Here is a 15,949-nt window from a genome sequence, read left to right as displayed (position 1 = left end):
AAATGCACCCCCCTTTTTCTACAGTTTCAAGGTTTTCTCCGCTTTGAATACAGATCGGACTTTTATTTCTGCAATTTATATTCGCCCTCCCATAAGGATGCTTTGTGCCAAATTTGGTTGAAATTGGATAAGCGGTTTTAGAGAAGAAGTTCAAAATGTAAAAAGTTTACAGACGGACAGACAGACGGACGGACAGACGGACGGACGGACGGACAGACGGACGACGGACAAAAAGTGATCAGAATAGCTCACTTGAGCTTTCAGCTCAGGTGAGCTAAAAAGCTTTTTGGGAGTAGACACACCAAAAGGTCTCACCTGAATCCACTGGTCCACATTGAGATTCTGGGCTGACCATGCCCCGAGATGTAGAACCCCCTTGGAGTCCTTGGTCTCTGTGGTGTTGATGCGGGCCCGGGCTACTGTGTAGTCCTTGGCGTTGCTGCCCTTGTGGTAGGAGGAGGAAGCGGAGAACGCTGAATCGGGGACTGGTTTAACTCCCGACACTAGCTGCTGATTACAGATATCTAACAAACGGAAAGGGACGGACTTATTCATGATTGTCGCATTGGCTTATTTAAATTAAAATATATCTAAGATAAATCGTTTTTGAAAGTTACTACTTATCAATTAATTAATCCATTTTCTAGTTTTGACAAATTTAGATAATTTACCACATATGTGTTAATGCTTTGAACGCGTAATAAGGAAACACAGAATCGAGAGGGTTTTTTTGGAACGATATTTATCAATATGAAATATTCTAGACTATTCAAATATCTCAACTAAATACAAAACCATTCTTTGATATAAAAGTAAACACTCTTAACAGTCCTAAACTTAAAACAAATGAAAATCACCAAATCGACATTTTTATAAGAAATGAATAAAATCTTTATTACCATCTCCGATAGCAAGTGGTATGTGCCCTGAAAAATCAAAAAGTTCATTTACACAATTCACATTTTGAAAATGAATTTCATTCGTATTTTCTATATTAAATAGAGTTTGATTTACATGTATCAATATCTTCTTAAAAATATAATTAATAAAAATTATTTCTCCATCGATGAAGAAAAAACACGCTTGAAAAATAAAAATCCGGTACTTCAGATACTTAAAAAAGATTTCAAAAAATCAAACTTACACAAAAGAATCAAGCCGAAAGTATACAGAAAAAATTCCATTTTGAATTATAATCAGATTTTCTACTTCTAAAGTACGTTAAGTTTATGTAAAGACACTCGACGAAGATTCAGCTATATATACGGGTATCTAAACCTAATCCCGTTGCATCCGGTGAAAAAATATCAAATGTAGCTTTGTCATACTTCGATGTAAAGATGACTCCCTCTTCATGGAAAGTGTCAAGGACAAATATCTTTTTGATTAGCACCATTTTTAGATCTCCTCGATCAAGTGTTTACTCTTGATGAGGTTGATAAAGATTTGGGTGGTTATGTTTGCCTCAGACTGGGGCTTGTTTAATCTGTCTGTTATCCTGTCTTATCTGACAAAAGTCAAAGTTAAACATATCATTTCCACGGATAAAGTAGATGTTGTCTTCTATAGCAATTAAAATAATTTGCACTACAAAAACTTGTGGATATCCTGTCAGTAAAGGATGCAGGGACACATCAATCTTTCATTATGCAATGGCTTAAGTCAAACTGTGAAGTGACTCAAAGATGAGAATTTTACAGTCGATAAGACAACTGCGTCCAGCCCATGGCAACATGGGTGTCAAATTCACATCTACAAAATTTCCACCCAATCATAGCATTCCAAACATTTATCTTGCTCCTACATTAATCCCTTTTTCACTAGGCAATGGAATGGAACCACTATATACATTTCTCGACTTTGCATCTGAATAAACAATCCACTTCAATAAAATGTATTCGTCGAATAAATACACTTTAGATAGTATTTGGTCGAATATCTATTTCTGCAAATTCTGACATTCTACAAAAACTAAAACATGAATTCACTTAATCTCATTAACGTCATTCTATTGCATGCATTTCCCACACTATCGGACCCAGTAATGGACTATTAATGATATGGGAAGTTAAGAAGTTATTTCAAGCAGTTTATATCAATTTGTCAACAGAACGACCGAGTACAAATTCCAAAGTTTTCTGTCTTCACGAGTCTAATGGAAACATCTTTGGATTCTCACTGGATTCGAGACATCAGTATTGACATAGCCTACAACTTATATGCTATCTATATCTTTTTAGCCCGAAATACACCAACAAAAACCCACCAAAATAATGTCTCCACTTTCAAAAGGATCACTAATTGTGTTTGTAAACATGAGCCGCTACCCATTTCCTTTTTTATGACTTAATTTACCCGGTTTTCATCCTATCATAAAAGTCTTTTAAAATCAACCTTTCCAGAAAATGCAAGTGTTTTTTATTTGTAGTACCAAAACAACATTAGAAAAGGGCAATATTTGGTTTTTGTAGCTTAATTAACTCTAAAGTTTGCAATCAAAGATAAATTTAAGCAGAGAATTTATAACCAATTTTTTTTCTCCATTTTTCATTCAATCTGCAAGTCTAAAAATATATTTTACAAAAAAATAACCCCCAAGAAAATGAAAACTCCTGCTTTAAGGTATCTAACTTCTACTGATTTTTTTGGGAAACATATAACTGAAATCTGTACACAAAGAGTACTTTAAAAAGGGGTCAGTGTCCACCCCGCTGAATTATGATGACATTTTTGCAGTTAAAGTGCAAGTTTTAGCGAAATTGAAATTTCTCGCTAGTATTTTTCAGTAAGCGGAATAATTACCTAAATCCGTTTTAAATTACTCCCAATGACCAGTTTGAATACAGAAAATGATAAAAAAATATATGTGAAAATTGCATTGATTTTTGGAAATAGCACATTTATGAATGGCAAGAATACTAGTATCAGGACCTTTTCTGTATATCAATATATATATTTGCATGATTTCACGGTGGAATCCTATCAAACTCTCTTCTTTCGATTAATATATGTTAAAAAAACATAAAGCAAGCTAAAAGTGTACATGAATAAAATAATCAAAGACAATGTATATTGTATTGACATTATTATAAAAAAAGATGCATGATTTATATTGATTTCCTCTGGAAACCTTCAACACAAAAAAGAAGAAAATACTGCAACCCCCGTAACCCCCCCCCCCCCCAAAAAAAAAAACTCAAACTTTGGTTCACTTTTAGACCGCATTCCTTTTTTCACATTGCAAATTATGCGGAAATAATGATTTGAAAGCTTTTTTCATGTTTGGTTAACCTTCCGCCACGTTTTTTCCCATTGAATATCAAACCATATACATGTATTGAAGTATAAATACGTACTGAATGAAAAATATTGACTATGTCGTGACTAATCTGTATTTCATCAGTAATAAAGCGAATACAAAAAGTTTCATCGATATCTTGACATTACATATTTCCACGAAACTGGTCAAGGAGTTTCCGAGAAATTGTACAATGCACGACAGAGATAACCATTAAAGAGTGCAACGATTGACGCTGAACAATAAATTTTCATATTTCAATTAGGTTGAAAAAAATTAATTGAAGTGAAATTTAATTCATTTTCGATCACATTTGATTTTATTTTTACCCTTACTTCTTAATATATCTTTATATATGTTGTATTCGTTGTGTTTTATATGTTTGGATATCAAAACTTTCATAACTTCATTTGGGTAAACGTTTATAAGAAATACAACGAAAATCCTTTTTACCATACTGTTCGATTCATATCATCGTAGACATTGTAGTAATTTATTTGAATTACAAAAAACATCAAATATGGTTCTTTAGAAAAATGACATAAAAGGAGTATTGTTCAGCTTGTTATTCATAAAGGAATAGCTGTCATTTGTATTTGATAAAGGTTAAAAGAAATCATTGATGGTTCATTCAAACCAATTTTACTTTTTATATAATCCTTGAAACCTACCAAAAAATCTGAGTGGTATGCATTCTTTGACTAACGGATGAAAGAATGCACCCTGTGAACACATGACTCTGTTGATTGTCCTATTCTGGAGACAATAAACATACGAGTATATGTCTCCTGGCACTTCATTTCTACCATCGGGTTTGTTTACACAGGAAATGAACCTTTCATCACAAGGTTTGCACGTTGTATTTCTTTCATGACATCTATTTTGCATATAGTCACCTAATTAAAAGAAAAATGTGTAATTAAATATCTTTAAGTGTCAACATTGATGGAAAATTTTAAATTTCTTATCAGGCACTTTGTGTATACTGACATGGTGCATAAGGGACATTCCTTTTGTCACATTTTACTTTGGTGAAGTGTTGACACGTTTTTGAGGCGGTGTCATACAGCAATGGATAAGCACATTCGTGCAGATAGGTCCCCGTTATGTCATTGTATCGGCCACACTCGTAAAACTGTGCACAGCTTGCAAAGCTTGGGAAAACCAGTCCGGGATTCCGCTCACAGTAGTCATTTATAGAGCCTGCAATTGTATACAATGGCAGCTGATAGGTACTAGTAAGAAGTTTTTTAGTTTTAAATTTCATTTGATTGGCTAAACAAATGGTTTTCTACGTTGTAATTGCATTGTAAAACATATTATATGAAGTTAAATATTTCAGACGAATCTACTTATTCTTTTTAAAAAGGAGCTTTTGATTTGCTAAAAATTAATGTTTAAAAATTTAATAAAATGAATGAATTTAATCATCGAATTTTTACAACTTTTATTCAATATTTTTTATTTTATCTGTATAACATATTTTTGAGTCAGCGGAAACTGTCCCAGTTGTGCTTTTATTATAGAATATAAGTACAAATTAATTCAAGTTAATATATTAACTTAAGAAAATAAGACGCATTATGTAAAATGGCGTTAATTTATAGGAAATTTAAAGAGAAAAGGGATGTAGATGTTAATATCGATGAAAGTTTATAATTATAAAAAATTTCCGGCGTTCTAAAATTGTACAGTAAATGACCATAAAATGTTTTTGAAAATATTTTACAAAAGTAAAAAATGCCTCAGCCTCAGATGAATTCTAACTGATGACTTACAAAATGATAGAGATTCCTTTAATCTATTGCACTACGCAGTGAGAGACACAAATGATAGAAAAATGTGTCAACTATTTTTCTCAATTGTTTCTATTTTGGAAGAAATTACAATGTATAAGTATGTCATAATATGATGGTGTTCCATACCTCCTAAATGCAGCATCAAAAGAATTCATACGTAAAGCAAACGCGCCAAATATATAGTTGGATTTATTTAGCCAATCAAAAACGTGTTACAACCAGAGTTTAAAGTTCTTTTTTTTAATACAAAAGATTAAAATCACTTCGTTATAATAAGCTAAACCTGTTTTGTTAATTATGTATAAGAATTGCGTTGATATTGATTGTTAATGTTGTGGCTAAATGAGTATTTGGTTAGTGTTAACATATTATCTATTACACAACTACAGATAATAAAAATCCAATAAATGTTTAACAAGCATTATGAATTATCTTATTTTACACATACAGAATATTGATGCAACACATGCTTTCATTAATACAAAGCCTCTTTATTGCCTTTTACACAATCTACTAAATATATATTTCTCATTTATTTTCACATTATCCAAAAAAACAACTCTGAAATTGTCTTCTGTTCTTCGTATATCTCACCAGCAAATTTACCTGTATTAGTCAAACACATGCGAGACTGCTGGTCAAAAATTCCCACGTGACACTGTTCCACGGCCACAGTTCTTCCATTCTCACACACCACGTACCACGGGGTGTGCTTCCTGCCAGGGTATTCATTGGCTCCATCAGGGTGAGTGCGGCAACTGACCTGGCTGCAGGCCGGACAACCAGCACCGATACACTGACTCTGAATATACTCACCTGTAATGTCACAACAAAACTGGCTGTTACTTTTAATTGGTACTTATCTATATATCTGTTCATCTTTATTTTCATTTCTTTTCGCAGAAAAAGGGACAAACGTATAAAGATTTTTCACTTTGATGTTGATGATTGTAGTGTAGGGTTATACATATTCTAGTTATTTCATATACTCAGTTTGATCTACTTTTGATTGAAACAAAATTGAATGTAAATTTGATGCATTCGTCAAACCAGGCATTTAGGCGTAAAAGTGAATAGAACATTTTATTGCTTTTGCTATATTGTTTTTAAATTAATCTCAATTGTCATTAAACTATAACAGCTTTGTTATTGATTTTCCGTCAAATAGTTAAGACTATTGTGTTAAGAAATGTATGTTGTTCATGTGTTCATGCTTTTGAAAACTACAAAAAGGTTCTGCAGTTATGTTAAGAATTACTTACATGGTTCTACAGGTTCATATCGTGACCCACAGTTCACTTTACTGTAGTGTTGACAGGTGCCCGTCTCTATTTCATACAGCAGGGGATATTGGCATTCTTTCAGATATAATCCATACTCTGAATCCCTTACACTGCAGTCATAAAACTGGGCACAGTTTTGGGGGTTAGGTAGGGACCCCCTTGGGTGTATCATACAATAACTGGATACAGTATCTACAAACACAAATAATAGTTACATTACGATGTTACTAGACTTTTAATACATAACATGGACGCAATGTTTAAGTGATATACAATAGCTTACCTTTCATACACTCCCTGTTGTAAGGATCAAATACCCCGTTCGTACAGGATTTTACAGCGACTGTTCTATTGTCTTTACATTCAATATAGTCTTTTTTCCACAGAGACTCCATAATTGGATTGAAGCCATTTGGTAGTCCTATACAGCTAGGAAGTCTCTCAGTGCATGGCTGACAGTTCTTGTTCTTTCCAGTACACAGATTTTGCAGATATTCACCTAGTATAAGTAAAGATATGTACAATATCAATGCAAAGTAAAGATGAGATTAAATTCTTCCTTTTGTTCTTAAATGTTAGTCCGTATGGTATACACAAGGAATATGCATGAATATATTTATAAAACAAATGAAATATCAAAGACACATACATGGGGCTCTTGGTTCCCTTCTTGTATTGCACAAAACCTTATTGTATTCCTGACACTCCATTGTGTCTGTAGAAAACAGTTTAGGATAGGGACACTCCTTCACGTACTCCCCAATCACGTGACCAGGTCTTGACTTACTGCAGTCAATAAACTGAGCACAGTCGTAAGGATTTGGTCGGACAATATTAGGATGTGCTTTACAGATTGCATACAAAGTATCTGCAAACAATAAAATGTAAAAGGGTGTCATACGTGTAGGACATAAAATACCACAAAACCAGAGACACATTTCTAAATTCAATTTGATAAAAATGTGTTTATTGTAAAGATAAGTTTTATAAGGCAATGATTAAAAACAAGTCTACCTTGGTCACTGATTTTACACTTCCTGTCCTGGGGACTAAATATTTTCCTGTCTGGACATGACTTGATTCCCGTGGCGACTCCTTGCCTACACTCAACATATCTAGTTGTAACAACCTCTCCTGGCAGAGCATTCGGACCGTCTATTTTATTTTTACATAGAGAGAAGCGCTCTTTACATGGAATACAATCAGCAGTCCTGCATTCATTTAGAGCATAGTCACCTTTTTGAAATAAAAATAAAAAAGCTAATGCTTTGCAAACCTTTAATATTAATGTCAGGATCTAGTAAATGATTCCAGGGGGGGGGGGGGGTGCTAGAACCATTGTTACGTCATAATTGATTTGATGAATCTTTTCCCGTATTTTACGGTTTTAAAGGAATTGAGTAGAAAAATAAAACAATATTTTGGACATTCTTTTTTTAATCACGGGAAAAGTAATCCCAGAACCTATGTTCAATTTGACATCATTTTAAGGAGAAGGTCAAGAGCTTGTTTAATGCCGTTTTTGGAGAGACTGTAGGCAATCTAGATATATTTCATTAGTCAAAAATGGACAAATCTCTGAGATTTGTTACTTTTGTCCTTCATATTTCATAGAAAATGGTTGTTTAAAACAATTTTTTAAACGTGTTTATCAAAAATGTACGCCCCGGTACACCCTATGAAACAAAGATATTATGAACCATCATTAAAAGAATTTTTATCTTGAATTTCATAAACCTGTAGGCACCTTTCATTTACTAGATCTCGACATTAAGAGAAGAGTAATCTTAAAGTTAATGAAATGAAGCCTACATCACTTTTACTTACATGGGGTGAGAGGTTTGTATCGACCATCACAAGAAACAGATTGATAACTGGCACACTGCATGGAATTTTTGTCAAAGAGCTGCGGATATGTACATTCATGAAGGAATCCCCTTAGTGTTGAATCTTTCATGCGACAATCAAAATACTGTGCACAGTTATCAGAATATGGAGCTAGTGCGGAAGGGTGGAATTTACAGTAGCGGTCAATGTTATCTGAAACATCAAAACATTCAATGCATGTAAAATAACCATTTAAGATTTATTCCATTTTCTATCTCAATATACTTGAAAACGCAAATATTGTTTTAAAATCATTTAGTGATTATCTTTCATATATCGAAATTAATGGCCAATACACAGACATCTGGGTGATTTGTGATAAACATTTCTCAATAATCTTGAGTAATCGACTGACTTTAGAAGTTAAACCATGCAATAATACATATACACTTAAATTTTATTCTTATAACCTTTGAGTATTTATTATTGCATTTATTCATGGTGTATATTAAATGAAGTATAACAATTTCCAATAATATTTGAACTCTTCATTTACTTTTGTCTAGCTCTGCCACACAGTCCTTAATATTAGGATCGAACACTCCCCTTCCGCAGTTGCCAATGTTTACAGTTCGGTTCAGAAAACATTCTATAAACCAGGGTGTCCAGAGTCGACCTGGGAACTCCTGTTCTCCGTTTGGAAGGCCAACACAGCTTGGGAGCCTGGACAGACATGGTAAACAGGTGCCATCATTGTCTGTGCATTGATTTTGTTTATACTCACCTGCAAAATTCATTAAACGCATTTTCTTGTATTCATCAAATATAAAAATATTATAAATATGAAGTTTCATAAAACGTGGTGTAATTTCGATAGCGTTAAAATTTTATTTCAATTTAAAAAACGTTTATAGAACTTACACGGACTTTGTGGTTCATATCTTACACCACACTGGACAGACTCAAAGTTGACGCAAGCTCTCCTAATAATTGAAAACAGGGAAGGATACTGACATTCCTGGGATAGAGGGTTCATCAAGCCCGTGGAACAGTTATAAAACCGTGCACAATTGGACGGATCTGGGATTAATCCATGTCTGATATTTCCACAAATACCACCTTGTGTGACTAAAAGGAGACAGTAATTCAAAGTTAAAAAAAAACTTCAATTGTTTTGGTAATACAAAAACCACCATAGAATATCTGAGAGTTCTTGCTAACTTTAATTATACCTCCATAACCTAGTCATACACCTTTTTTCTACAGATATTTCAAATTTGATTGAGATTTACTGGTTAGCCTCACTTGTTTTGCAAGGATTATTCAATACTCACATGGTGTTGTCCCTGGCTGCAGACACGTTCTAGAGGCTTTGTCAAAGTATCCAGTTGGACATGTTTTTACTGCTAGCGTCCTATTTCTGTCACAAACAATATAGTTGGGAGATTGTTTTCTGCCAGGGTAGGCATTAGCCCCATCTGGTAATGTAAGGCAGCTTGGAAGTCTCGATGGACAAGGGAGGCAACTGCTGTCTCCAATGGAACACTGGTTTTTGAGATATTGACCTTTGGCAGAGAAAATGGAATTATTCAAATTTTGTTTTAACCCAAAACTGTCAAGCTTATGATCTTAGCATGTGAGGATCATTTCTTTATGTTTCACCTATAGATATTTTATTTTATACAGTATATGACATCTTATAAGGATAAAGTTTCACACTGAACAGATGTATTATAACTATTACTCTTGTACAATAAACAGCTCTTACAAGGTGCCATAGGCTCTGTTCGAGTCCCACAAGACGTTTGATGAAAATCTTCACATTGCAATGTAGCCAGAGAAAAGAGCTGGGGATATGGGCATTCATGGAGGTATGGTTTATATATTGAGTCTTTCATGGAGCAATCATAGTACTGCGCACAGTTTATCCAGCTTGGTATACGCAGGGTCGGGTGATATTGGCAAAACTCATCAATATTTTCTGAATTGGATAAAACAAATTTATATTCATTTACAAAAAATATTTTTCATTATGTTTCTAAAAAAGTGTTAACAAAGAAGTGTACTTAAATTTTTCCACAAAAGAACCGATAAGTCAAAATAGATTTAATTGTTCAAACATTAAGATACCTGAATGTATTTTTTCTACACATTTCTTTGCATTTGGGTCAAAGTATCCTTTACAATTTAGAACATTTATTGTTCGGTTTTTGTAGCACTGGAAATATTTAGAGGACCACTGCATTTGGAATCCATGGTAACCATTTGACAGGCCCACACAGCTTGGGAGGCGCTCAGAACATGGTATACAACTAGGACCCTTGCTCTTACACACATTTTGTTTGTACGAGCCTGCAAAACCGTTCATGATGCTTACAAATATATTCGCCAGTTTAAATAATGCAATTCAATAAAAATGATATCATTGATATTACCAATCAAACAAATAAATCTATTGTTGATGCAAATTTAAAATAGGTCTCTGAGAAGTAAATACATTATGATTCAAATGAAATAAAAAGTATTTTACTGGAAAACTAAATTAAGTAAAGGACTAAGTGCGGTTTTATGCATTTTTTGCCCCCAAAATCAAAGTTTTAGAAAGAGCTTTAAAAATAAGGTAAAAGATAGTTAAAATCATATTGGAAATAAAGGTGTAAAAGGTTATCACCACAGTGACGTCATAATGTAGATATGATGTCATGAAGATTGCATTATTTTGATAAATTGATGTTTTGTAGCGAAATATGGGTGTTTTCCGATGGTTTTTCGACTGGGAAACATCGAGCGCAGGCTTGCTCAAGTACCATATTTTAGTATAATGTGTATAACTATCTGAAGAAAAACATATGTTAAAATCGCACTTGAGCAGACCTGCGCTCTATATTTCCGAATGCAAAATATATAGCAAAAATGAGAATATTTTCATTTGTTTGCATATTACAATTGGGCCATTTAGGTGACGTCATAGATACACAGCGAATGAGTAATGATGACTAAAATCATTATTAAAGTTATAGGCATCCTCTATACAATGATTTGTAAAGATTTTATTTTTATACGATACTATTTAAAAATTGGTTGAAATCGGGGGCATATATTTGATCATACCGCACATAGTCCTTTTGCACCTTTCATAACTCTTCTTAAAAAATTGTGAGCTGTTCAAAACTAATATTGATTATATTTGTGGATAAATCTTACATGGAGCCTGTGGTTCAGTAGCACTTCCACACTCAACATCCGTAAAAGTCTGACACTTTCTGTTTCTAGCAGAGAAGAGGTCTGGGTACCTACACTCCAACACATAACTCTCTGGATTTTTGGTACAATCAATGTATTGAGCACAATTGATGCTATTCCCAACCACAGCCATAGAATTAGTTTTACAGAATTCAGACACATATGCTAAAATTGAACAAGAAGAATCATATTTTACAATACTTCAACATATCTAACTTTTAAAACTATAATATAAACACGAAGGGAATCAAGAATCTGTGAACTCACTTGGGGATATTCTGTCCACACAGGTACGTAGATATGGATTGAAATAACCATCAGGGCACTCCAATATATCAATGGTTCTATTTAATAAACATCTGAGGTATTTCCTTGACCAGAAGTTCCCAGAAATAGGATTTAACCCATCTGGTAATCCAATACAGCTTGGTAATCTGATTGGACAAGGGATGCAACTTTGGTCGGACATCGGGCAGGTGTTTCTCACATACTCACCTTTTTAAAAGCACAGTACATTTAAATCCAAGAAAACACACTCATTATCAAAATAATCAATATACTTCGTTATCTCGAACAAGATGGGGCTGCTGAAAAACTTTGAGATATCCGAGTATTCGAGATATCGAGGATAAATTTCTTTAAAAATAGGTGGTTGGGACTTAAAAATCACTTCGACTTGTCCATTGTATTCGAGATATCGGTGTTCGAGATATCGAAGTTCAACTGTAGTTTAAAATACTATTATGAAAATGTATTTTTTTCTATTAAATTTAAAGAAAATCTAATATTCAATCTATTTCTATTAACAAACAAATATATATCTTGATATTCTTGTTTTGTTTTAAAAGCGTATCATTACTTACATGGTGCTTGAGGCTCATGCCTTGATATACAGTTAACGTCTGTAAATTCCTCGCATTTCTTAGTAATTGTGGAGAATAACTCTGGATATCTACACTCTTGAATGTATTTTCCGATAGTTGAGTCTCTGTTTGAGCAATTGTAGTACCAACCACAGTTTCCTGGATGTTTCACAATGGCAGTAGGGTTATCGATGCAATATTGATCGATTTTATCTGTCAATATAAAATTTTGTTTGAGGTACATTTCTTTTTCTAAAATAACTTCTCCCCCCAAACACCTCTCCCAAAACCAAACACAATAAAAAAAGAGACAAAAAGTAACGATATAATTCAGTTTGATGATTCATTTACGTCCTCATACAAACAGATGCGTCATATTCGTGATACATATTTTTTAATTTGTTTACTTACCGACCACTACAGGGGTAGTGCATATTCTCTTATGTGGATCAAATACACCTTTCTCGCACGTGTTTTCTGCGATGGTTCTGTTTAACAAACAGGTGATATAGGACGATGTCCAGGTAAGTCCAGACACCGCATTATCCCCATCTGGCAAACCGATACAAGAGTGATGCACCTCATGACACGGTCTACAGGATTTGTCGATATTGTAGCAATGGTATTGGCTGTATTCACCTGCAAAATTATTATTATTTTATACTTAAATTCTAAAGTTTTAAACAATATAACGATCCAAAATTTGAAAAAAGACTGAATCCTGTCACTTATTTCTTGATTATCAATTTTCATCCCCCAATACATGTGTTCTCGTACTTAACAGCTTGCTTTTAAACAAGCTTAAAACTTACAGGGTGCCTGAGGAACTATTCTAGAATCAACCGGTACAGTTCTAAAGTCCTGACATGAGTGGGTCTCAGTGGAGAACAGCTGAGGATATGGACATTCTTGAATGTAGTGAGAGATGTTTGGATTGGGATCCGAACAGTTGATAAAATGGGCAGCATTTAGACTGTCAGCAGATATTGCATTTTTGTTTGCAGAGCAAAATGATATCACATCCCCTATAAAATGAAAGCAAATAACATATATTAATATTCAAAAACATAAAATCTCCTGATATTTGGTTAATTTGAATATTTTTGAAAACATACCTGGATGTATTTGAGTAACACATAATCTCTGAACAGGGTGGAACCAACCATTTGTACATCTATGTACAGTATATGTCCTATTATTCAAGCAGTCTACATAATATGGGGACCACACTCTTCCAGAGAATGAGTTCTTGCCATTTGGAAGACCTACACAGCTAGGTAGGCGATCAGAACATGGTAAACAAGAACTATTATAGGACGCACACAGGTTTTGTTGATATTCACCTACAACATAAAACGCACCTTCAAGCTTAGAGAAAGTCAATGTGATTGTTATGACAATATTTGAACAAAAGACATATTTGAAATTTTGTCTTTATCCTTATCCTGATTCACATTTAACTTACATGGAGCTTTAGGTTCTGGTCTGTCAACACAATGTACCAATCTATAGTCCATGCATGTTCCATTGCTAGAAGAAAATAGGTCTGGGTACTGACACTCAGACAACGGTACTGTTCCTTCCAACATGTCTGAGCACCTGTAGTATCTAGCACAATTGTTATGGTATGGGATCAGTAGTGAAGGATTTGCTTTGCAAATGGCAGCGATTTGATCTACAATAAATTATAGCAGAAAAAGGATAATTATAAATATATCAATAATAAAAAGGAGTTATTGTTTATCAAAATATAACAATTCAATACTGAATATCATTCAATAGAATTGCTTTATTTGTTTGACTTTACATTTGATGAATAACATTTTGTTAACAGGATTTACCCTTTACAACTCACCTTCTCAATACCGGTGTACATGTAGGTAAAATGTAAAAAGGAAAGATATCGTTTCATAGAAAATGACATACACATCTTTATAAGACAATTTACCTAAAGGACAGACAAAAGACTCAAACTACTGACGTACCTGTTTTATCTGCAGTCACACATTGCCTGTGATGAGGATCAAATATTTGTCCATGCTGACATTTTGTTATCTCAATAGTCCTGTTTCGGTCACAGACTATGTACCATGCAGTCCATAGTCTCTGTGGATACACTTGGGGACCATCTGGAGTTCCTAAGCAACTTGGTAGTCTCTCGGGACAGGGGATACAACTTGGCGAATTGACTTTGCACATATTTTGATTGTATTGGCCTAATAAAGAATAAAGGGTCAAGTTTACTTCGGCCTGTATCATACTAAACAGTACAGAAAGATGACCAAGATCTGACCAAAAGTTTCAACAATTATTTTTTTCCATTTTGAAAGTTTAAAATGCTTTGTGTTCATTACTTTCAAAATTCACCAAATCTACGATGTCAGTTGTCGAGGTACGCTTGTTCCATTTAATTGTTCCTCAAATAAATATGACAAAATGACAATCTAGTTTTAAAGTACCAAGTGTAGTTGACCCTATTTCAATCTTATGATAAACTAATTTAATTGATAATACTTTTGAATTTATTTACTTACATGGTGCCATTGGTTCCTTCTTTCCACGACAGTTTACAGAGTAGAACGGCTGGCATTTCATTGACTGAGTAGAAAAAAGTTGGGGGTATACGCACTCCTGTACCAGTAATGATTTGGATGACAGTAACTGTTTGCAGTCAAAGAATTGTGCACAATTACTCGGATGAGACACAACAGTTTGCGAATGGACACCACAAAACTCCATTATGTAATCTGTTACAAAAAACGGTTATATGAAATCCCTGTTTTTTTAAAAACTGCAATCACAAAAGTTAGAAAGGAATCTATAGATTTATCAGTGCAGAAACGAAGGAAAAGAAAATATCTTACTCAATGAAATCCACCTGACACAAATACGTAGGTATGGATTAAAATATCCATTTGCACATTTGTTGATTTCTACTGTTCTATTATGATAGCAAACAATATAGTCTGCCCACCAACGTCTTCTAGGAAATTCGTGCTTTCCATCGGAAAGTCCAATACATGATGGAAGTCTATCTGGACAAGGAACTGTGCTTCTTTGAAGAGATAAAGATGGTTCCCTGTTTACAATGTATTCACCTGTACATGCGAAAAAAAAATCAAATTGATACAAAATTTCATCAGGAATTTAAAAAAAACCAATCCCTCGGATGTGGCAAAATTCCTACAGATCAAGTTCAACAACCTTCACATTCAACATTCACATGTATACCAATATTATTATGGATTTGATCACTGTGCAATATGCATACACTATAAAGCATAAATCCAAAATAGTTGTTGTATAAAAAGTATGGTAGAAAGGCGACACAAAATGAGTCATTTCAAAATGAAACTATGAAAAAGCTTTTAGGCGTTAAAGTGTTTTAAAATTAACGTGAACTTACATGGAGCTTGTGGTTCAAATCGATTTTGACAGACCGTTGAGTTGAAATTCTGACAAGAGTTTGAGATCTTTGAGAAGAGATTCGGGTATGGACACTCCATCAAATACCCTCCCAGCTTGGTATTCTTTTGTGAGCAGTTGTAGTATTGAGCGCAATTACCAGGGTGTGCTACAATGCTGCCAGGGTTAGCTTGGCAATATCTGTCTCCTATTACAACAGAAACATCAATT

The 15,949-nt window shown here is 33.9% G+C and overlaps 1 protein-coding gene across 1 annotated transcript in view; it reads right to left on the bottom strand.

The window, feature by feature from the left end:
* Nucleotides 1–15,949, bottom strand: part of LOC105327324 (uncharacterized) — a 49,985-nt gene that overhangs the window by 6,473 nt on the left and 27,563 nt on the right. Inside the window, exons 59-84 of the mRNA XM_034445675.2 lie at nucleotides 15,720–15,926; nucleotides 15,178–15,411; nucleotides 14,848–15,060; nucleotides 14,299–14,529; nucleotides 13,779–13,988; nucleotides 13,429–13,656; nucleotides 13,126–13,338; nucleotides 12,725–12,952; nucleotides 12,314–12,526; nucleotides 11,718–11,945; nucleotides 11,412–11,615; nucleotides 10,338–10,559; nucleotides 9,976–10,188; nucleotides 9,542–9,772; nucleotides 9,129–9,335; nucleotides 8,764–8,991; nucleotides 8,208–8,420; nucleotides 7,395–7,616; nucleotides 7,030–7,248; nucleotides 6,664–6,879; nucleotides 6,360–6,572; nucleotides 5,704–5,913; nucleotides 4,289–4,501; nucleotides 3,970–4,194; nucleotides 900–926; nucleotides 316–524 (exon numbers count right to left, since the gene is read on the bottom strand). Of these exons, the coding sequence (XP_034301566.2) occupies nucleotides 316–524; nucleotides 900–926; nucleotides 3,970–4,194; nucleotides 4,289–4,501; nucleotides 5,704–5,913; nucleotides 6,360–6,572; nucleotides 6,664–6,879; nucleotides 7,030–7,248; nucleotides 7,395–7,616; nucleotides 8,208–8,420; nucleotides 8,764–8,991; nucleotides 9,129–9,335; nucleotides 9,542–9,772; nucleotides 9,976–10,188; nucleotides 10,338–10,559; nucleotides 11,412–11,615; nucleotides 11,718–11,945; nucleotides 12,314–12,526; nucleotides 12,725–12,952; nucleotides 13,126–13,338; nucleotides 13,429–13,656; nucleotides 13,779–13,988; nucleotides 14,299–14,529; nucleotides 14,848–15,060; nucleotides 15,178–15,411; nucleotides 15,720–15,926 (5,477 nt within the window). The remainder of the gene's footprint in view (nucleotides 1–315; nucleotides 525–899; nucleotides 927–3,969; nucleotides 4,195–4,288; nucleotides 4,502–5,703; nucleotides 5,914–6,359; nucleotides 6,573–6,663; nucleotides 6,880–7,029; nucleotides 7,249–7,394; nucleotides 7,617–8,207; nucleotides 8,421–8,763; nucleotides 8,992–9,128; nucleotides 9,336–9,541; nucleotides 9,773–9,975; nucleotides 10,189–10,337; nucleotides 10,560–11,411; nucleotides 11,616–11,717; nucleotides 11,946–12,313; nucleotides 12,527–12,724; nucleotides 12,953–13,125; nucleotides 13,339–13,428; nucleotides 13,657–13,778; nucleotides 13,989–14,298; nucleotides 14,530–14,847; nucleotides 15,061–15,177; nucleotides 15,412–15,719; nucleotides 15,927–15,949) is intronic.

This window comes from Magallana gigas, chromosome 2, assembly GCF_963853765.1.
Source record: "Magallana gigas chromosome 2, xbMagGiga1.1, whole genome shotgun sequence".
NCBI classification, from domain to species: Eukaryota; Metazoa; Mollusca; class Bivalvia; order Ostreida; family Ostreidae; genus Magallana; species Magallana gigas.
The sequence above is the reverse complement of the archived record's forward strand: the minus strand, read 5'-3'. Positions and strand labels throughout refer to the sequence as shown.